At 58.2% G+C, this 20713-nt stretch overlaps 2 protein-coding genes across 4 annotated transcripts in view; both read right to left on the bottom strand.

Annotated features, from left to right (window-relative positions):
* Positions 1-3817: 3817 nt before the first annotated feature.
* On the bottom strand, positions 3818-8254 carry LOC102260584 (protein FAM178B-like). Its single transcript, XM_005862245.2, has 4 exons — positions 8248-8254; positions 5797-5969; positions 5405-5557; positions 3818-4201 (listed from the first exon to the last, which is right to left on the bottom strand). Exons 1-4 carry the CDS (start codon positions 8252-8254, stop codon positions 4034-4036), a joined length of 501 nt encoding a protein of 166 aa, XP_005862307.1. The 3' UTR covers positions 3818-4033.
* Positions 8255-8618: 364 nt separating this feature from the next.
* FAM178B (family with sequence similarity 178, member B) overlaps positions 8619-20713 on the bottom strand; it is a 91404-nt gene continuing 79309 nt past the window's right edge. For 2 of the 3 annotated variants that reach the window (XM_005862244.2, XM_014536419.1), the window contains 3 exons: positions 10605-10682; positions 10213-10365; positions 8619-9009 (listed from right to left, as the gene is read on the bottom strand). In XM_005862244.2, coding sequence (XP_005862306.1) covers positions 8842-9009; positions 10213-10365; positions 10605-10682 — 399 coding nt within the window. In that variant the 3' untranslated portion in view covers positions 8619-8841. The remainder of the gene's footprint in view (positions 9010-10212; positions 10366-10604; positions 10683-20713) is intronic. The other variant, XM_014536420.1, reaches the window with a different exon arrangement.

Raw genomic sequence — 20713 nt, 5'->3', positions numbered from 1 at the left:
CTGCCGGCCCTGCAGCCGGACTGCACGGGCCCTGGTGGCCAGGAAGACCCCGGTCTGCGGAGACACTGCCCTGGCTTTTCCTCCACAGGCACGGGGACCCCTCAGCGCCCCTCGCGCTCCCTCTACCTGCCGGCCCTGCAGCCGGACTGCACGGGCCTCCCTGGCCAGGAAGACCCCGGTCTGCGGAGACACTGCCCTGGCTTTTCCTCCACAGGCACGGGGACCCCTCAGCGCCCCTCGCCCAGCTCCCTCTAGCCGGGGGCACAGAGCCACTCCAGGAAGGATTCCTCTGTGCCTCCGGGGGGCTAACAATTGACAGGAGCCCCGATGTTCAGATGAAAGGGGCTGAGGGTAGCCACGCTGCAGATCTGCCACCTTCAGAACCGCCAGTCTCCGCCCACAGCCGCTCCTAGAAGTAACTGGGTGATGTTGCCAGCTGGTCCTCCGAACTGGGAGGTGGACAGAGGCCAGCACCCAGAGAGATGCCACCTCCTGGCCAGGAGCAGAGGGCAGAGGCGAAGAGAGGCCCCGAGGCTAGGGTGGTTGCTTTAAGCTGCTACAGCCCTGCAGGGGAGGAATGCTTTCGGGCCCCATCAGCAGATCTGGATTATAAATCAGTCCAGACAGAAGCTTTTGTTCTGGGTTTAAACTTGGCGTCTGAAGAGCAGAGACCAGAAGAGTAGAGGAGATAACTGGGGAGGCAGCCCAGTTTGGACTCAGTAACTGGGTCTTTGCTGGTGCACATAAAGGCCCCTTCTCCCGCTCTGGCCGAGGCCACATTTCCCAGCTCCTTTCCGCCAGAGGAAACCTGTGTAGCTGTGGAGATGCTGGAGACTGGGAGCAAGCCAGCCGCTAGGACGGGTGGGCAGCAGGCTCTGCCTCAGCGGTCGGAGAGGCCGTGTGTGACCTCAGTAGGGGGACACTCCGTATCCATTTAAGTGGCGACCTGTATGCAGATCCCCTCACTGTTCTGTGCTGTAGACTCTGCAACCTGCCTCCTCTACATTTTCTTCCGCTCCACCCTCAGGACCACTTTGTAAAAGTGGGCATTGTTTGTCCCACTTTGTAGATACAGTGAGTCTGAGAGAGACCTGCTTGAAGTCACATAGATATAAACAAAGTCAGAATGTTAAATTGGGCCCTGGGACGCCAAATCCATCTTTCCACTAAGTCACATTGGATCCGGGCAACTTTTAGCCACCAAATGCTCCATTTCCTGCTGTTCTGCCTCCCCTTCCAGCCCCTCCCCCACTGCCACCCACTAGGTGTGAGGGTTACCAGACAGAGACTTGAGCTCCTCCTGCAAGATAGCCCCAGTGGAAAGTTTCAGAAGGTGGTTTGGTTTCACTGGCAGGGACAGTCTTCCGCGTACCCCAAGGCAGGCTTCTGTGTTCCAATAACAGACTCCAGGGAGCCCTTCCCTTCCAAAGGCTCCTCCCCAAAGATAGGGCTGCAGCCCCCACACCCCTTTGCCACCTGCGCCCATTTCCTCTGCGCTCTGTTCACTCCCAGTACTGGCCCTTTCCGGGGCTGAGTGAGCAGGGGATAGTTTCCTGCATGACCATTTGCTCATGATTCATACTTCAAAAAAATGTTTTCATTGATTTCTGAGAGAGAGAGGAAGGGAGAGGGATAGGAAGATAGAAACACCGATGAGAAACCTCATGGATCTGCTGCCTCCTGGGTGCCCCTCAAAAGGGATGGAGCCCACAACCCGGGGCATGTGCCCTGACCAGGTGACCTCTTGGTTCCTAGGTCGATGCTCAACTGCTGAGCTATACCAGCGGGCATGAGTCATACTTTTTAATATAAGCACAATTGGTCTAAAATGAGAATTCCCGGGTCTTAAGATAAAAAATTTACGACAAAAAACAAACAAAACTACTGTGTATCTATCGACCTCCCTGGGGCCTGTCTGGCATATTCAGTGGAAGTGCCCACCTCAGCCTCAGGCCCTGACACTCCTACTTGCCCCACTAACTCAACTGCTGAGGCCAAGTCAAGGAAAGGCCGGCGCTAAATGCCTTCTGAGGTTTGCTCAGATGCACTGGCAGCTGAGGCTGGCCCCACAGGTGGGCCCAGGAGTCACACCTGAAAAGCAAGGCTCCACTCTCCCCCACACGCATCGGTCCTGCGCCAGAGCGGCCTTCACTTGAGCCCCTTCCCCCTCTCCCCCGCTGTTCTGAGGCAGCTGACGGGAGGAGCCCTGCTTCCCACTGGGGTTCTCTGGTCAACATGCCTGGCTACTTCCCAGGAGCCTGGAGCTGCTGTGAACCCAAGGGGAAATGAGAAAGCCTGGGTCAGCCACCCTTCAGGGATCTTCCCGAGGGCCTGGGGACTGAGGTCAGTGGGGACAGAGGAAAAGGACTTCCTCTCTACTTCCTCCTGGAGGAGAGTTATCAAAGCCACCCACCTGGGAAGCCTTTCCCTTCCCAGCCCCTCCCTGCCACCATCACCCAAAGGAAGCAGGAAAACATCCGTCACCACAGCCCCGGATGCTGCTCTCAGGGGCCTCAGGATGCCCCTCCCTTCCCCAGGGCGCCATCTGGAAAGGGCAGGGGTGCCAGGACCAGCACCTGTGAATTCTTGGCCGAGAGCAGGCTGAGTCTCCAACTGGCCCCAGACTAGTTTGAGATCAGGTCTGCTCCAGGCCAGTTCCAGAGAGGGCCCATTACAGGTCCCAGGGGATGGCGTCTGCCCTTGGGTGACCTCAAACTGCACACCTCCGCTCAGGTTACAGCTAGGCCCCCGGAGCGACTGAGTCGCCACCAACACCTCCTTTCCTTGGTGTCCATTTCTCTCCGGGGGATGAGTGTTTGGGGCAGTGCGAGAACCAGAGCCGGCGGCGAAGGGACAGCGCCATCCCTTTCTAAGAGCCACAGAGAGAGATCTGGAAACTCCCCAGGTCTCCCTGCTCCCTCTCTGCCCTTGGCAGTGAAACAAAGAAGGGAAATTACAAAGGTGACTTCCAGGTTTCCAGAGTGAACTGAATGGCTGCAGATTAACTGCCAGGATGTACAGTGCTAGAAGCGGCCTGCCCTTTTTTTGCAGTATCGCAGGCCTACCTGGGGCCTCAGTAGTGCCCTGGCCAAGGGGGCCTGCGATGCAGCCAGGAACAGAAACCAGAACTCTCGGTCCAGCCACCTGGGCAGCCAAGTCCCCTGGCAGAGGATTTCTTCCACCTCTCACTTGGCAGAGGCGTCGAGGCAGGGAGGCGTCCGGCACGGTACCCAGCCTCTGAATTATAGATGCCCCCGGCTCCCAGCACTCTGGCGCCCAGGGAGGGAGGCCCAGGAAGTGATGGGGTGCTGCGGCTTTGCCAATCGAGCTACTTGCCCTGAAAGTCCTTTATTTGGGGGGAGCCTCTCTCCTAGTTAGCCCACCTTCCCCTGACCTCTGTGCCTTGAAAGGACAAAGGAGAGGGACCAAGTCTAGGCACCCGCCATGGTGACGCTCCACTAGCAGACACTAGGGCTGAACTGAGGAGTGTGCACAGGCAAGTTGGCAGGGGTGTCCTTTGTTACTCCCCTTCTACTTCTGTGGCCCCTGCAAATCCCCATCCCAACCCCCAGAGAGTCAGGAGGGGCCAGAGACTAGAAATGGATGCTCAGGGTTGGAGGAGTGGGCGGAGGGAGGAAATGGACACCCGGGGTCTCCTGGGAAGGCCCCATGGGATGCTGGGGGTACGGAAGACCCACTCATTTCTCAAGGGGAGCAGGTCTAAGACATTCAGCATCCTGTTAGGGATCAGCACCCACAAAACTCACCTCCGGCAGCAAGGCCGGAGCCCAGTCACATGGCTGTCCGAGGTGAGTATTCAGCAAACCGGACGCTGGCCCGAGACCTCAGGACAGGGGCTGCAGGAAACCATCTGAACCACTGATGTGAAACTGGGCTTTAGTGTGCACAAAGCAACCTCACATTCGTGAGAGAGGAAGGGGGTGGGAGGACAAGGAGGACATGCTGGGCAGGGAAGGAGAGCGGGAGGGGGGTGGGGCAGGCAGCGAGAGGCAGGGTCCCTTGCCACTGGGAGTCAGGGCATGGAGGAGGCAGGCTCTTGCTTCATCAGATGGTCCTCCTCTGGCCCCCATTCTTTGCTTCCTTTAGTTCCATGGGTCCTGTTCACTCCCTGGCAGAGCGCAGCCCTGGGCCACCCCTGCCCTGCTCCTTTAGATGTCTTCCCGGGGCTGAAGCACTGGGCCTGCGGCAAGGTGAGAAAGGGTGTGGTTGCCCAGGGCCCTGATGCTCCCTGATTCTCCAGTGTCCCCGCACCATCCAGCACAGCCTCCCTGTGCCAGTTGCTGAGTGACGGGACTCCTGGGGCTCAGCCCAGGCAGGGCGCAGGGCAGCAGGCCACGGGCCACACCTCTGCCTGGTCCCCTCCACCCCCTAGCTGCTGGCTGCCCGCAGCCCCAGGGCAGTGTGAGAGGTGGGCCTGCCTCCTGGCGTGGCCAGGCCACAAATCACTTTTCCTTCTTTTCATGACAAACACAGTTTCCCACCGAAAGACTAGTGTGATCCAGTTCCTTGGGGACTGAGGGTGAGGTTAACTCGCCAGCTTTCCCAGGGACTTGCGAAATCTGAGACCTAAGCCACAGCCTGTGGCGACATGTCAGTCCCATGTCAGAGGTTACAGGGGAAGGACACGCAGAGAGAAGGCAGAGGAAAGGCTGCTCATCTCCACCAAGGGCGGGGGGCCCCGAAGGGAAGTGCCCCTAAGCCAGCCGGCGCTGCTCCTCGAGGGATGGAGGCCAGAGGGAGGAGGCCAGGGCAGGGCCGCAGGCGTGGGTGCCAGGCTGGCCCGGCGCCTCGGTTCTGACATTTACACGCTGCCTGCCTGTGGGACGGGGCAAGCTAGTTAACCTCTCAGTGACCGGGTTGCCTTCTCTGTGAAATGGGGGCATAGTAACACCCGCCTCCCTCTGGGGCTGTGCGGACTCGGAATCGTGTAGAAATAAGTATTAGCTGTGAACAGCATCACCTCAGTGTGAGAAAGGGAGGTGTGGAGGTTGATGCTCCAGAGGTGGAGGGAGGGCCGGGCAGCTGTGTGCTCCTGGCAGAGCAGGCCAGCTTCAGCCTGCAGGGCGGGCAGGCAGAGGGGGGACAGCTGGCGCCTCTGGTGCCCGGGTCTCCCCTCTCTGGGCAAAGTTCCTCTGCATTTGCTCAGTAGAGGCTTCTCTGTACCCCACGCCACACACCCACACTGGTATCTCACTCTTGATAAGAATGCTGAAGGCCTCCAGGCCCTCCCTTCCCCCACAATGCCCGCTCCAGCCTTTTCCAGCCCGAAGCTCAGCAGCTGCAGTGGGGGTGGACACGGTGGGGGGGGAGGCGTGCTCTGGCTCTGGTCAGCTGCCTGACCACTTCCCTCCCCTCCCAGGTCCGGAGGCTAGAGGGGCACCACCTGGGGCCGGCAGTGGGTCAGCAGCTCCTGCCAGCGGATGTGGGTCTGGGTAGCCAGGTCCTTGAGCGTGGTCCGGTGCATGGCCTGGGGGCTCTCCCGGATATGGGTGTTGATGTGACGGTCCAACTGCATACACAACAGCCGCAGCTCTTCCTGCAGAGGCACCGTGGAGGGGCGGCCGGAGAAGGAAAGAGGAGAGGGACAGGGCAAGTGCTGGGGCACATGTCAGTAACTCTTGAGAAGGCCCCATGGGATGCTGGGAGAAGGCAGAGGCCTGCTCCACGCACCCCCACCCCCCAACTGCTGCTGCTTCTTAGCCCCTCTTTGCAGTTCCTGAGAGCAGGGTGGGCGCCGCCCCAGCTGACTGTAGCCCAGCCTCTTGGGAGACTCACCCGCTGGTCTGGAGTAATGTCTTGGCAGCTGACCACCACCCCAGCGAGTGTCAGGAGGCTGTGGCACAGGTAGCAGACCTGGAGAGAGCACAGGAGACGGGCCTCCCTGAGTCCCTCACCCCAGTCCTCCTTCCAGGCCCTGCAGGGTGAGGGCTGGGCTTCCAGCCAGTTTCCTGGGAGGCGTCTTTAAGGAGCCCAGGGCCCCACTCACAGGGCTCTCCCTTCCTTCAGAAAAGGAAGAAACCCTTCCCTCCAGAGCCCACGCTGCCCAGCCCTGTCCGGGGCTCCAGTGGAGAGAGCGCCGCTAGGGAGGGGCTGTCCACTCTGACCTCTGCCCTGCTCCTCAAGGTGCCACCTACATCTATGGGCGCTGTCACTGGGGGCCACTCTCCTCGATTGGGGGGGCGTGGCCCATGGGTGCCCAGCTCACCCCTGGGTGGAACACCACTTGCACAGACAGATGTGCAGCCCATCCAGACATTCAGACCTGCAGACACGAGGAGGCAGGCGAAGAGGCGGAGGCAGAGTGATGGCTGTGGGTGCGCATCTGCACGCCTTACCCACCAACGCATACCCTTGCTCTTGCCCTAGAGACTGAGGGGTGCCATTTGGTCAGAATGGTGTGATCCCAGGGCCCTGGACTCTGTGGGTGTGCAGAGAAAAGGAGGTACTGGGAGCACCCTAAAGACCGGCGAGGCCCTGCTGTGGAGACGGTCTGCTCCTGGCACTCTGAGGTTCTGTCTGTGGACATCCCCACCTCGGACTGCTATGTCTGAGACAGGGAGGGTGGCAGGAAATGACCCTGACCTGCCCGTACCTGCAGATAACCGGCCCTGAGGCTGAGCTGGAGGGAGAGGCAGCTCCAGAACGGGGCTGGAGCTCAGAACCAGCCCAAGGCTCCCCCTGCCATCACTTCCCCTAGAGCACCAAGTGGTACCCAGAAATGGGGCAGCCTCTTTGCACAGACCAGAAGCCTCCTTAGGGCAGAAGCTAGAACCACTTTCGAGGGCACCAGACTTGGCACTGTGGGATAGTCTTCTTGAATTCAAAGGCCACAGTGCAAAGGCCTGACGGAGACCACCTGCCCCTCCCCCAGCAGCACCTGCCCTGCGCAGACCCAGCCTGTTCTTCAACACGGCAGCGAGGCCCCCAGGGGGCCTGACCGGAAGGCAGGCTGGCAGGCACAGAGATGCAGCGAGGGGGACGCAGTGCGGCTGGGGGTCACGCCTGGCCTCTCTGAGCCAGCTCCGACTGCAGGGTCCTGCAGCTGCCAGTCCCCCAGCAGGCCAGCTCACCAGGGAGCTAACTTGCTAGCAACCCCCTGCTCCCCGGGGGCTCCCTGTCCCCAGACTGACCGTGCCCTTTGGAGGGAGGGCCACAGCATTGGAGCCCCTCTGACCTCTGCAGTCCGCCAAGCGGCTCACCACCACCCCTCCCCCACCCCGGACGTAAAGCAGGCGCAGGCCTGTGTGCCCACTGCCCTTGGACTGAGACACAGCCACCAACCTTAGACATCAGAGGAGAACGATACTGCAGGAAGGCAATCGTTTGGCCACAGACCCTGAATTTCAGCCTCCCCAGCGCGCAAAATGAGAGGGGTCCTTCTAAGTGCCTGGGGGTGGTATGCAGCTCAGAGGTTCAAGGAGGAAGTGACTAAGCTACAACAGGCTTCTAAGGAATAGTAGGATCGCGGTGAGGTTACTATGTGGGGCCGGGTGGGCTGATTACAGTACCTGGGGCTGATTCAGGGAAACAGAGGCTGGAAGCTGGCTGGGGTGGAGCGGGGAGGGGCACCCTGAGGCTCGGGCTGGTGGCAGGGTCTGGGCAGTGGGCAATGGAGAGGAGGGAGGCTGGCTGAGTCACTCCAGGACTCTCTGGTATGCACATTGTTTTGAGCTAAAGGCAACTTTAGCCTCAGGCTCAAGAGAAACTTCGGCCCCTCCTTTTAACTACCTGGAAAATTTGAATTAGGGCAGTGGTCGGCAAACTCATTAGTCAACAGAGCCAAATATCAACAGTACAACGATTGAAATTTCCTTTGAGAGCCAAATTTTTTAAACTTAAACTATACAGGTAGGTACATTGTTAATAACTTAATTAGGGTACTCCTAAGGCTTAGGAAGAGCCACACTCAAGGGGCCAAAGAGCCGCATGTGCCTCGAGAGCCGCAGTTTGCCGACCACGGAATTAAGGGCCTTGCCGAATTTGACCTATAGAAAGGTCAAAAGAGCCCTTACCGGTTTGGCTCAGTGGATAGAGCGTCATCCTGCAGACTCAAGGGTGTGCAGGAGGCAGCTGATCAATGTTTCTCTCTCATCAATGTTTCTAACTCTCTATCCCTCTCCCTTCCTCTCTGTCCTTTATTTGGGGGGAGCCTCTCTCCTAGTTAGCCCACCTTCCCCTGACCTCTGTGCCTTGAAAGGACAAAGGAGAGGGACCAAGTCTAGGCACCCGCCATGGTGACGCTCCACTAGCAGACACTAGGGCTGAACTGAGGAGTGTGCACAGGCAAGTTGGCAGGGGTGTCCTTTGTTACTCCCCTTCTACTTCTGTGGCCCCTGCAAATCCCCATCCCAACCCCCAGAGAGTCAGGAGGGGCCAGAGACTAGAAATGGATGCTCAGGGTTGGAGGAGTGGGCGGAGGGAGGAAATGGACACCCGGGGTCTCCTGGGAAGGCCCCATGGGATGCTGGGGGTACGGAAGACCCACTCATTTCTCAAGGGGAGCAGGTCTAAGACATTCAGCATCCTGTTAGGGATCAGCACCCACAAAACTCACCTCCGGCAGCAAGGCCGGAGCCCAGTCACATGGCTGTCCGAGGTGAGTATTCAGCAAACCGGACGCTGGCCCGAGACCTCAGGACAGGGGCTGCAGGAAACCATCTGAACCACTGATGTGAAACTGGGCTTTAGTGTGCACAAAGCAACCTCACATTCGTGAGAGAGGAAGGGGGTGGGAGGACAAGGAGGACATGCTGGGCAGGGAAGGAGAGCGGGAGGGGGGTGGGGCAGGCAGCGAGAGGCAGGGTCCCTTGCCACTGGGAGTCAGGGCATGGAGGAGGCAGGCTCTTGCTTCATCAGATGGTCCTCCTCTGGCCCCCATTCTTTGCTTCCTTTAGTTCCATGGGTCCTGTTCACTCCCTGGCAGAGCGCAGCCCTGGGCCACCCCTGCCCTGCTCCTTTAGATGTCTTCCCGGGGCTGAAGCACTGGGCCTGCGGCAAGGTGAGAAAGGGTGTGGTTGCCCAGGGCCCTGATGCTCCCTGATTCTCCAGTGTCCCCGCACCATCCAGCACAGCCTCCCTGTGCCAGTTGCTGAGTGACGGGACTCCTGGGGCTCAGCCCAGGCAGGGCGCAGGGCAGCAGGCCACGGGCCACACCTCTGCCTGGTCCCCTCCACCCCCTAGCTGCTGGCTGCCCGCAGCCCCAGGGCAGTGTGAGAGGTGGGCCTGCCTCCTGGCGTGGCCAGGCCACAAATCACTTTTCCTTCTTTTCATGACAAACACAGTTTCCCACCGAAAGACTAGTGTGATCCAGTTCCTTGGGGACTGAGGGTGAGGTTAACTCGCCAGCTTTCCCAGGGACTTGCGAAATCTGAGACCTAAGCCACAGCCTGTGGCGACATGTCAGTCCCATGTCAGAGGTTACAGGGGAAGGACACGCAGAGAGAAGGCAGAGGAAAGGCTGCTCATCTCCACCAAGGGCGGGGGGCCCCGAAGGGAAGTGCCCCTAAGCCAGCCGGCGCTGCTCCTCGAGGGATGGAGGCCAGAGGGAGGAGGCCAGGGCAGGGCCGCAGGCGTGGGTGCCAGGCTGGCCCGGCGCCTCGGTTCTGACATTTACACGCTGCCTGCCTGTGGGACGGGGCAAGCTAGTTAACCTCTCAGTGACCGGGTTGCCTTCTCTGTGAAATGGGGGCATAGTAACACCCGCCTCCCTCTGGGGCTGTGCGGACTCGGACTCGTGTAGAAATAAGTATTAGCTGTGAACAGCATCACCTCAGTGTGAGAAAGGGAGGTGTGGAGGTTGATGCTCCAGAGGTGGAGGGAGGGCCGGGCAGCTGTGTGCTCCTGGCAGAGCAGGCCAGCTTCAGCCTGCAGGGCGGGCAGGCAGAGGGGGGACAGCTGGCGCCTCTGGTGCCCGGGTCTCCCCTCTCTGGGCAAAGTTCCTCTGCATTTGCTCAGTAGAGGCTTCTCTGTACCCCACGCCACACACCCACACTGGTATCTCACTCTTGATAAGAATGCTGAAGGCCTCCAGGCCCTCCCTTCCCCCACAATGCCCGCTCCAGCCTTTTCCAGCCCGAAGCTCAGCAGCTGCAGTGGGGGTGGACACGGTGGGGGGGGAGGCGTGCTCTGGCTCTGGTCAGCTGCCTGACCACTTCCCTCCCCTCCCAGGTCCGGAGGCTAGAGGGGCACCACCTGGGGCCGGCAGTGGGTCAGCAGCTCCTGCCAGCGGATGTGGGTCTGGGTAGCCAGGTCCTTGAGCGTGGTCCGGTGCATGGCCTGGGGGCTCTCCCGGATATGGGTGTTGATGTGACGGTCCAACTGCATACACAACAGCCGCAGCTCTTCCTGCAGAGGCACCGTGGAGGGGCGGCCGGAGAAGGAAAGAGGAGAGGGACAGGGCAAGTGCTGGGGCACATGTCAGTAACTCTTGAGAAGGCCCCATGGGATGCTGGGAGAAGGCAGAGGCCTGCTCCACGCACCCCCACCCCCCAACTGCTGCTGCTTCTTAGCCCCTCTTTGCAGTTCCTGAGAGCAGGGTGGGCGCCGCCCCAGCTGACTGTAGCCCAGCCTCTTGGGAGACTCACCCGCTGGTCTGGAGTAATGTCTTGGCAGCTGACCACCACCCCAGCGAGTGTCAGGAGGCTGTGGCACAGGTAGCAGACCTGGAGAGAGCACAGGAGACGGGCCTCCCTGAGTCCCTCACCCCAGTCCTCCTTCCAGGCCCTGCAGGGTGAGGGCTGGGCTTCCAGCCAGTTTCCTGGGAGGCGTCTTTAAGGAGCCCAGGGCCCCACTCACAGGGCTCTCCCTTCCTTCAGAAAAGGAAGAAACCCTTCCCTCCAGAGCCCACGCTGCCCAGCCCTGTCCGGGGCTCCAGTGGAGAGAGCGCCGCTAGGGAGGGGCTGTCCACTCTGACCTCTGCCCTGCTCCTCAAGGTGCCACCTACATCTATGGGCGCTGTCACTGGGGGCCACTCTCCTCGATTGGGGGGGCGTGGCCCATGGGTGCCCAGCTCACCCCTGGGTGGAACACCACTTGCACAGACAGATGTGCAGCCCATCCAGACATTCAGACCTGCAGACACGAGGAGGCAGGCGAAGAGGCGGAGGCAGAGTGATGGCTGTGGGTGCGCATCTGCACGCCTTACCCACCAACGCATACCCTTGCTCTTGCCCTAGAGACTGAGGGGTGCCATTTGGTCAGAATGGTGTGATCCCAGGGCCCTGGACTCTGTGGGTGTGCAGAGAAAAGGAGGTACTGGGAGCACCCTAAAGACCGGCGAGGCCCTGCTGTGGAGACGGTCTGCTCCTGGCACTCTGAGGTTCTGTCTGTGGACATCCCCACCTCGGACTCCTATGTCTGAGACAGGGAGGGTGGCAGGAAATGACCCTGACCTGCCCGTACCTGCAGATAACCGGCCCTGAGGCTGAGCTGGAGGGAGAGGCAGCTCCAGAACGGGGCTGGAGCTCAGAACCAGCCCAAGGCTCCCCCTGCCATCACTTCCCCTAGAGCACCAAGTGGTACCCAGAAATGGGGCAGCCTCTTTGCACAGACCAGAAGCCTCCTTAGGGCAGAAGCTAGAACCACTTTCGAGGGCACCAGACTTGGCACTGTGGGATAGTCTTCTTGAATTCAAAGGCCACAGTGCAAAGGCCTGACGGAGACCACCTGCCCCTCCCCCAGCAGCACCTGCCCTGCGCAGACCCAGCCTGTTCTTCAACACGGCAGCGAGGCCCCCAGGGGGCCTGACCGGAAGGCAGGCTGGCAGGCACAGAGATGCAGCGAGGGGGACGCAGTGCGGCTGGGGGTCACGCCTGGCCTCTCTGAGCCAGCTCCGACTGCAGGGTCCTGCAGCTGCCAGTCCCCCAGCAGGCCAGCTCACCAGGGAGCTAACTTGCTAGCAACCCCCTGCTCCCCGGGGGCTCCCTGTCCCCAGACTGACCGTGCCCTTTGGAGGGAGGGCCACAGCATTGGAGCCCCTCTGACCTCTGCAGTCCGCCAAGCGGCTCACCACCACCCCTCCCCCACCCCGGACGTAAAGCAGGCGCAGGCCTGTGTGCCCACTGCCCTTGGACTGAGACACAGCCACCAACCTTAGACATCAGAGGAGAACGATACTGCAGGAAGGCAATCGTTTGGCCACAGACCCTGAATTTCAGCCTCCCCAGCGCGCAAAATGAGAGGGGTCCTTCTAAGTGCCTGGGGGTGGTATGCAGCTCAGAGGTTCAAGGAGGAAGTGACTAAGCTACAACAGGCTTCTAAGGAATAGTAGGATCGCCGTGAGGTTACTATGTGGGGCCGGGTGGGCTGATTACAGTACCTGGGGCTGATTCAGGGAAACAGAGGCTGGAAGCTGGCTGGGGTGGAGCGGGGAGGGGCACCCTGAGGCCCGGGCTGGTGGCAGGGTCTGGGCAGTGGGCAATGGAGAGGAGGGAGGCTGGCTGAGTCACTCCAGGACTCTCTGGTATGCACATTGTTTTGAGCTAAAGGCAACTTTAGCCTCAGGCTCAAGAGAAACTTCGGCCCCTCCTTTTAACTACCTGGAAAATTTGAATTAGGGCAGTGGTCGGCAAACTCATTAGTCAACAGAGCCAAATATCAACAGTACAACGATTGAAATTTCCTTTGAGAGCCAAATTTTTTAAACTTAAACTATACAGGTAGGTACATTGTTAATAACTTAATTAGGGTACTCCTAAGGCTTAGGAAGAGCCACACTCAAGGGGCCAAAGAGCCGCATGTGCCTCGAGAGCCGCAGTTTGCCGACCACGGAATTAAGGGCCTTGCCGAATTTGACCTATAGAAAGGTCAAAAGAGCCCTTACCGGTTTGGCTCAGTGGATAGAGCGTCATCCTGCAGACTCAAGGGTGTGCAGGAGGCAGCTGATCAATGTTTCTCTCTCATCAATGTTTCTAACTCTCTATCCCTCTCCCTTCCTCTCTGTAAAAAAATCAATAAAATATATTTTTAAAAAATTTTTTTAAAAAAAAGAAAGGTCAAAAGAGATGGGGCAAATACCTATTTGCTGAATGCCTGTGCTTCTTACCATCCACCCTGCGATGACCCTTGGAAGGCCCCAAGGACATGACCTTTTCCCAGCTCAGAAGGTCCTACATACCTCAGCCCCCTTCTGTCCCTGAACCTGGCCCACATGTGGGACTCAGACTCTCTCATGTGCCTGCGGGGTTCCTGTACATACGTATGTGTTACATGTTATTTTCTCTTGTTAATCTGGCTCGGGTCTCTGATTATCAGGCCAGCCAGACGAGCCTTGAGGGTGGAGGGAAGTCTGCTCCTCCCTGACGTGGGGGGCAGATGGACACCCGGAGAAGCGGGCACAGAACCGCGGAGGTGGGAACATCAGTGGCAATGCGGCTCTGAGAGAAAGGGTTATAGGACATCCTCCTCATTTTTTTTTCTTTTTAAGATTATTTCTCTACAATGTGTATACTTTACTCATATGATCAAAGTATAATGAAAGTTTTTAAAAATTAATTATAAACAAGACAGTGCCGATTAGAACTGACTAAGCCTGGCTGGGTTTGGGATGAGTGTGATCTTGGAAAGGAGCGGAGCCCACTGCATTGGCTCAGTGGTTGAGCATCGACCTAGGAACTAGGAGGTCCTGGTCAGGGCACATGCCTGGGTTGTGTTCGGGAGGCAGCCAATCAATGATTCTCATCATTGATGTTTCTCTCTCTCTCTCCTCCCTTCCTCTCTGAAATCAATAAAAAAAAAAATTTTTTTTTAAAGCAGCAGCAGCTGAGCCCTGGGGAGCTAGGGCTAGGGTGAGACGCTAAAGACAACATTCAGGGGCTGAAGGGCCATAGCTGCAGGGTGGGTGTGAGAGCCAGGGAGGGGCCGGGCAGAGAGGGAGAGAAAGGGGTTAGTTCTCATCCCTTTCACTTAGTTGTCCCTTAGCCCTGAGCTGGGGACAGTGGCTCTTCCCTCTGCCCGCATGCTCAGTGGAGGCCTGTGCTGTGCACAGCAAGCCTGGGGCTAGAAGGGACCTTCCGCCAGCTTGAATGGGTCCCTGGGACCAGGCACCCTGCAGAACTCATCTTCCTAGGAGACAGTGTGGTGGGGTGGGCCCAGGATCTGAGGAATGCCCTGGGGGAAATCTGTGAGGAGGAATTTATTGAGGAAAAAAGGACTACTTGTATGCAAATTTCACAACTTTGCTCTTTTGCTCTTTCCCATGATTCAGCTGGAGGAAAATCCCCTGAACGAGTTTTGGGGGGTGGGAGTGTAACAGCAAGAAGGAAATGGTAGCTCTGAAGAAAAGCCCCACTAACCACATTTTATTTTATAAGCCCATTTTCCAAAGCTGGGGTGGGGGGTGGGGAACGGCTCCTACCCAGAAGAGGGGTTGGTGCATTTCTCCTTGCATTCGAGGGTGATGCCTGGAATCGGGGTTCAGTGACGGGGGCCCTTTAAGGAAGACCTTGACCCCACTTAAGGGGATAAGGTGCTGAACCGAGGGTCCTTACAAGTTTGATTAAATTTAATTTTGAATCCTAGCGCTAGAAATCACTTCTCTCTCTATATATATACCCCTCAGAGACCTAGCCTTTTCTCCAATAATCCGTAGCCCCCGAGGCAGCAGAAGACAGTGCCTGGGCCCTGACAAGGCTCAGACCTCTACAGGTTAAAGATAACATCTTCGCCCTAACCGGTTTGGCTCAGTGGACAGAGCATCAGCCTGCGGACTAAAGGATCCCAGGTTCGATTCCGGTCAAGGGCATGTACCTTGGTTGCGGGCACATCCCCAGTAGGGGGTGTGCAGGAGGCAGCTGATTGATGTTTCTCTCTCATTGATATTTCTATTCTCTATCCCTCTCCCTTCCTCTCTGTAAAAAATCAATAAAACATATTTTTTTTAAAAAAAGATAACATCTTCACCCAAATTATGTTTTAGCTCCTTAACCCTAAAATAAAGACCCCCTTGGCTACTTTCCATAAAATAAGATAGTGGGATGCTGTAGCAGACCTCAGCAGTCCTCAGACCTGAAGCAATGATTTACCTGATCCATCAGCAATCAGCTCCCAGCACAACCCACATCCCTAAGACAGGGTCCTGTGATTTTGCCCTACAACCCACACACCATTGGGCTGTTAGAGCTACCTCTTTCCTGATTGGGCAATTCACTATGAAACTATTTTTCCTTTTGTTGGGGTCCAGAATGAGTTACCCCAAGATGTGCTCTTGTGGTATGCAGACTATTTGGAGCTAAAGGCAACTTTAGCCGCAGGCTGAGGAGCAACTTCTGCCTCCCACCTGTAACTGCCTAGAAGAATTTGAGCTAGAGGCCTTGCCCACTTCAGCAATAATCCTTTCAACCCACCTAGACAGCAGGGCAAACTTTTAGTAAACATCTGCTCTTTTTTTTTTTTTTTTTTTTGTTAATCGTCACCTGAGAATATTTTCCCCCGTGATTTTTACAGAGAGTAGAAGGGAGGCGGGGGGGGGGGGGGGAATGAAAAAATCCCAGGTCCCCCAATTGGGGACAGGGATCCAACCTGCAACCCAGGTACATGCCCTTGACCAGGCATCAAACTTGTGACCCTTCAGTACTTGGGCCAACGCTCTAGCCACTGACCACACCAGTCAGGGCACATCTGCTCTTAGCATCCTGCACTGAGCCTGTGAAGCTTCCACAGTAGATTATATACCTCTGTCCCCTTCTGTCTCGGAACCTCGCCGACATGTGAGGTTCCCATACACATGTGTTAAATTTGGTTAATTTCTCTTGCTAACCTGTCTCAAGTCTATTTGATTATTAGACCAGCCAGAAGTTGTGCACCTTGAGGGTAGAGGAAAGTTCGCCCACCCCCACTTCCTGCTCCTGCATTTCTTTGGCCAGTGCACCCAGGCAGGACTCAAACACTGGGATCCCCAAAACAGTTCCCCCTGTGGTCAGCATCTTGATGGCTAGTCTGTACAGCAGTGCTTTTGGGAAACAGGCTTCGTATGTACATAGGACACGCCCAGACCACGTACCCCCGACCTGCAGTCTCAGCACTGAGAGGTAAGAGCACCGGTGACGCCTCCCAGAAAAGCAGACGTCAGTGGACACTGGGCTCTGGCTCAGAGGAGGCCGGACCGGAGTCTCCATCCTCCGACAGTCCCCCTGTGGCGGGGGGACCAGAGGCGGCCCGAGCGCCAGCCAGCCGTGGTGAGAGCCAGCGCGCCCAGGAGGACACAAAGCAGACAGCCAGGTGTGAGCGCTGTTTCCTGCTCCAGTCGCTGTGACCAGTTCCTGAACTTAGCAAGCCCATTCCTGTCCCGGCTGGCACCAGGCTCGGGGCTCTGATTTCTTTCAAGACACAGGAAAGGGGGAGGCTGGGCAGAGGCACCCGCTGCTGGTCGCCACCAAAGCCCCCGCTGCTCCCATTTCCTGCACAGCTGGGAGTGAGTGGTGGCCCAGGCCCCTCCAGGTCCCTAAGGCGTGGGGGCGGGGCGGGGTTAAAGCGAGGCAGGAGGCGGTGAGGGGCTATACTTGTCCAGTCTTCAGGAACTTGTCTGAAAAATGGGCCCTCACCGTTCAGGCTGCCCAGCCTCCGCTCCCCCCTCCACATACACACACAGACACTGGGTGTGAGTGAGTTGGAGGCTGGGAAGCCCCCATGGGAAACGGGCCCGGGAAACCTCAGACAACAACTGGGGAGAGGCAGAGTCTGAGGGCGCGGAACGGGACGTGCCTGAACCCCATGTGGACAAGACGGGACCGTCCCCTGCTGACGCCGCTGCCGCTGGCAAGGCCTGCAGCTTTCGCTTCCTGGGTCTTTCCCAGAGCCAGGCGGACTTTTCTGAGAAGTGCCGTGCAGGATGCCTCCTTCCTGGCTCTGGAGCCTTAAAGGGCCCACCCGGCCCCTGGGGAAGTATGACAAGGGTAAGAGATAGAAGACAGTGTGCTGGGCCTGTCACCCACCAAGGGGGAGTTCTGACCCCAGGAACCAGGGCCAAGACTCCCTCTGCAGCCTTGCATCACAGAGGAGAGGGGAAAGGGTGGCCGTTTCCCAGGAACTCCCTCCTTCACAAAATTCCCCTCCAGCCGTGCCAAGGAAGCGGGCTGTGGCCAGGAGCATTTGTGCTAAAAAGGGGCAGAGAGGAGGAGGGAGAGGATCTCCCAGGAAGCCACTGGCTCTGCCCAGAACACTATGGTTTCTCCCACCTCAGGTCATGACAGGAATCCAGACTTAACGAACCAGGCAAGTCTTCACCCTGCTCAGATCTAACCTTCTCAAGGCAGCCAGGCTGGAGGGGATGGCAGACCTGCCCCTGGCAGGAGGATCCTGTGGGAGCTGCTCCCGCCAGGCCCCAGGCAGCTGCTGTGGGGGCGGGGTGGGGGGAGCTAAGGCTGACCCAGGAACAACTGCTGGGGAGGACCATGATGAACCCACGGGATGTGCCCTCTGGGGCCCAGGGGTCCAGGCTCCGGCTCAAAAAGCCCTGAATGCCTATGGGTGTCAGGGTTTCTGCCTGGGACCCCGGGACCCCAGAGCAGCCTCCTCCGGCTTCACCCCTCCGGCTCACTGGCTCTGGGTGGTAGCTGCGCTGGAGGACCTGCATCAGCCACCACCTGGCTGGGCTGCTCTCAGCCTGACCAGGGGCCTGCGGTGCAGCCCAGCCACAGCGCGGACTCCAGGAGAGGACTCTGCCCCAGGCCCGGCACTGTCCGGTGTGGTCCTCTCGGGGTTTGTTCCATGGGAGACAGTCAGACTCACGCACAGGTGCTGGAGGTCAACACTAGAGCTAATCTGGCCTGGGCAAGACTGACGCTGCCCTGGTCTATTCCCGTGGCACATTTCAGACCCAAGGCCAGAGCTGGGTCCTGGAGAATTTTTATTTTCCTTCTTTCTGTTCTTCAAAATGAAATTTAAACCTACAGCCCCACTCCCCAGTGCCCTGAGAGGGGGGCGGGGCCTCAGATGTGGACACTGAGCTTGGAGAGGTCCCCTGACTGCGTGACCACCTCCAGTGAAGGTTAGATCTGAGCAGATGTCTGTGCTTCTGCCTTAAGCTGGACAAGCTCCGAGTGTGTGTGTGTGTGTGTGTGTGTGTGTGTGTGCGCGCGCGCGCACATGCGGACGTGCACCCTTATGGTCCCCCTTCAGAGAGAACAAGGCCCTACTGCTGGCACAGCAAGGGCCCAAGGGCCTGCTGGAGGCTGGATAGGGAGAGGCCCAGAGCCCGAGCCCCCAGGGCATGGTCTAGGTCCTCCACCACAGGCGGGATATGACAACAATAATTAGTGATGAGTAATCCTGACGCAGGGCTACTTGCGGGCCCCAGGCCAAGGGCCTCAGCCCACGAGAAAGCCTGGCAGCTCGTCCGGCTGGTGTGTCCACAAAAACAAGACGAGAGGGGATGCATTTTCTAGGGGGACCTCGGCTGGACCTGTCCTGGAATGTGGCCTCTGCTAGCCTCTCGAGGACACTATCTCTTCCTGACCCCCACAGCCACCACAGCCATGCGCCTGCTCAAGGTCACACCCTGACCTTGGCTTGGACCATCATGACAGCAGCAAGCAGAGGAAAGCGGAGTTTGGAAATGACTCCGACCAGGACAAGTCCTCGGCCATAAGTCCTAGAGAGAAGGAAATGACGAGGACATTGGACTGATCACCAGAAAATGAGAAGAGATGGTGACACACCTCTTCTCAGGCCAGGGTCCCTGCAGGCACAGGGCAGAGAGGCCAGAGACGTCATAGCAGGGCCTGCCACACTCACCTCTTAATGAAAGTGACTGTTCGGAGGTGGGGGTGGGTTTGAGCCCAGAGATGAGGCACTTGAGGGTGATGGGAGACAAGCTGTAGCATCTGGACAGGAGTAGGACTGGGCTCAGCTGTTAGGACGGCGCCTAGAGAGTGCTCCGAGCCCCGCTGGGCAGAGGCCCTGGAACCTGGAGGCTGCTGGAGCCCGGCTTGTGTCCGTCCACCGCCTCAGACCTGAGGACTGAACTCACTTAGGAGAGACAGGATTTTCTTAGCTCTATCTTGCCTCAGGTCTAGGCCCTGGGCGGCCCTGGCCTCGGCTCTTGGTACTGGAGGCCAGGGCGGAACTGGAGGCCAGGGCACAGTATGGTGCAGGGTGGGGGAGAGATGGAGTTGGGACGAAAGCAGGAAGGCTGAGGGCTTCTGTTCCTGGGGACCAGCTGTAGGGAGGTTATCTGAGCGTCTGACCCACTGCTCATATGCCCTCGGGAGGAGGGGTGGGGAGCTGTAGGCAAAGCCTTGCTAGAGCCCTTCCACCCAGCCCACCCTTCCCTTCCAGCTTCCTGCTGGCCCTGAGGGCTGGGGAGATGACAGACAGGGGTTGGCTGGCTCTTCCTGCTTCTCCAGCCAGAACTAGAGACCCTGACCCCAGAGGGATGTGGACCGGAAACCCAGCTCTGCATCTGCCCAAGAGGGACTAGGTTCTCCACGCACAATTCGAGAGTCCACGCATCAGTACTTGGGCGCCATGCTGAGGAGCCCGAGAGCAGCGGGCATGGCCCGAGCATCCTCAGGGGCTTGGAGAGGCCTCCCAGTGCAGTGCCTCTTCCGGAGCAATGGCTCCTTCCCTTCTCTTTCCCACTCGCTGATCTGGCTCCTGGCAGGCACAGCCCTCCTCCTGCCTCCCAAGGATAATAACGTAGGACCACTGCCCATGGCTGAAGACCAGGAGGATGCCATGGATGTCTAAGGTTTCCAGGTGCCCAGATTCTGTCCCTCCCTTTGTCACTGTCCCAGCCTCCTGTTCCCTACACCCAGGCCATGTTGCTCCAAGATAGTGACTTTAGCCCTGACTCTAGGGGAGACATGGCCTAGGCTGGCCGATTCCTGTGCACCTGGCTCTGTGATTGTTTTAGAGATGAGCACATGACCTTTTTGCCAAGCCACTGAGACTAAACTCTGGGACTCTGGTTAGGAGGCCGGGACAAGCCTTTCTTTCTCCCTGGCTGGGGCTCATGAGGGCAGGGTGAGAGTGTGGAGGGTCCAGCCCCAGGGGGAGAGCCTGCTGGGAGGCAGAGCCGCGAGGTTCAGGGAGCAGCGCCGAGGCCTCACGACACTGCTCAGCCCTGTCCCAGCTGGAGGGGCTCTCCAGACCTGCCAGGGTGTGTTTGAGTTTCTGTCACTACAAAGTCCTGGCAAAGACGGGGAGAAGGGACAGGAAAGGCAGTGAGCAGAGAGCTGGTGAGAAGCACGGTCTGCCTGGCAACTGCTCCTGCAGACAGAGCAGTGGGTGGGGCCTCACCCCTGCCAGGCCCCTCAGCTGTGTAGTGCTGCGGAGCCTACGCTGCTTAGACTTAGCACTTAGAAGGCACTGCTCTTGCCCTGGCCAGTGTGGCCCAGTTGCTTGGAGCATCGGCCCGGCACCAAAAGGTGGTGGGTTTGACTCCTGATCAGGGCACATGCCTGGGTTTCCACTTTGATCCCTGGTTGGAGTGTGTCGGGGAGGCAACCAATTAATGCTTCTCTCACATCGATGTTTCTTTCTCCCTCTCTCCCTTTCCATTCTTCTCTCTCTAAAATCAGTAGAGACATGTTTATTTGTTTGTTTTTACTATACTGATTTCAGAGGAAGGGAGAGGGAGAGAGAGGAGAGAATCACTGATTGGCTGCCTCCTGCATGCCCCCTAATGGGGATCAAGCCCGAAACCTGGGCATGTGCCCTTGACTGGCATCCAAACCAGGACCCTTCAGTCCGGGAC

Source organism: Myotis brandtii, unplaced genomic scaffold (genome assembly GCF_000412655.1).
Source record: "Myotis brandtii unplaced genomic scaffold, ASM41265v1 scaffold1612, whole genome shotgun sequence".
Lineage (NCBI taxonomy): Eukaryota > Metazoa > Chordata > Mammalia > Chiroptera > Vespertilionidae > Myotis > Myotis brandtii.
Note: the sequence above shows the minus strand (reverse complement) of the source record. Positions and strands in the feature narration are given on the sequence as shown.

Excerpts from the sequence above, each read along its gene's own strand:
- LOC102260584 (XM_005862245.2), bottom strand. Across the intron at positions 5,558-5,796 it reads ACATTACTCCAGACCAGCGG|GAAGAGCTGCGGCTGTTGTG; the intron begins GTGAGTCTCCCA and ends GTGCCTCTGCAG. Across the intron at positions 4,202-5,404 it reads TGACCCACTGCCGGCCCCAG|GCCCAGTGCTTCAGCCCCGG; the intron begins GTGGTGCCCCTC and ends ACCTTGCCGCAG.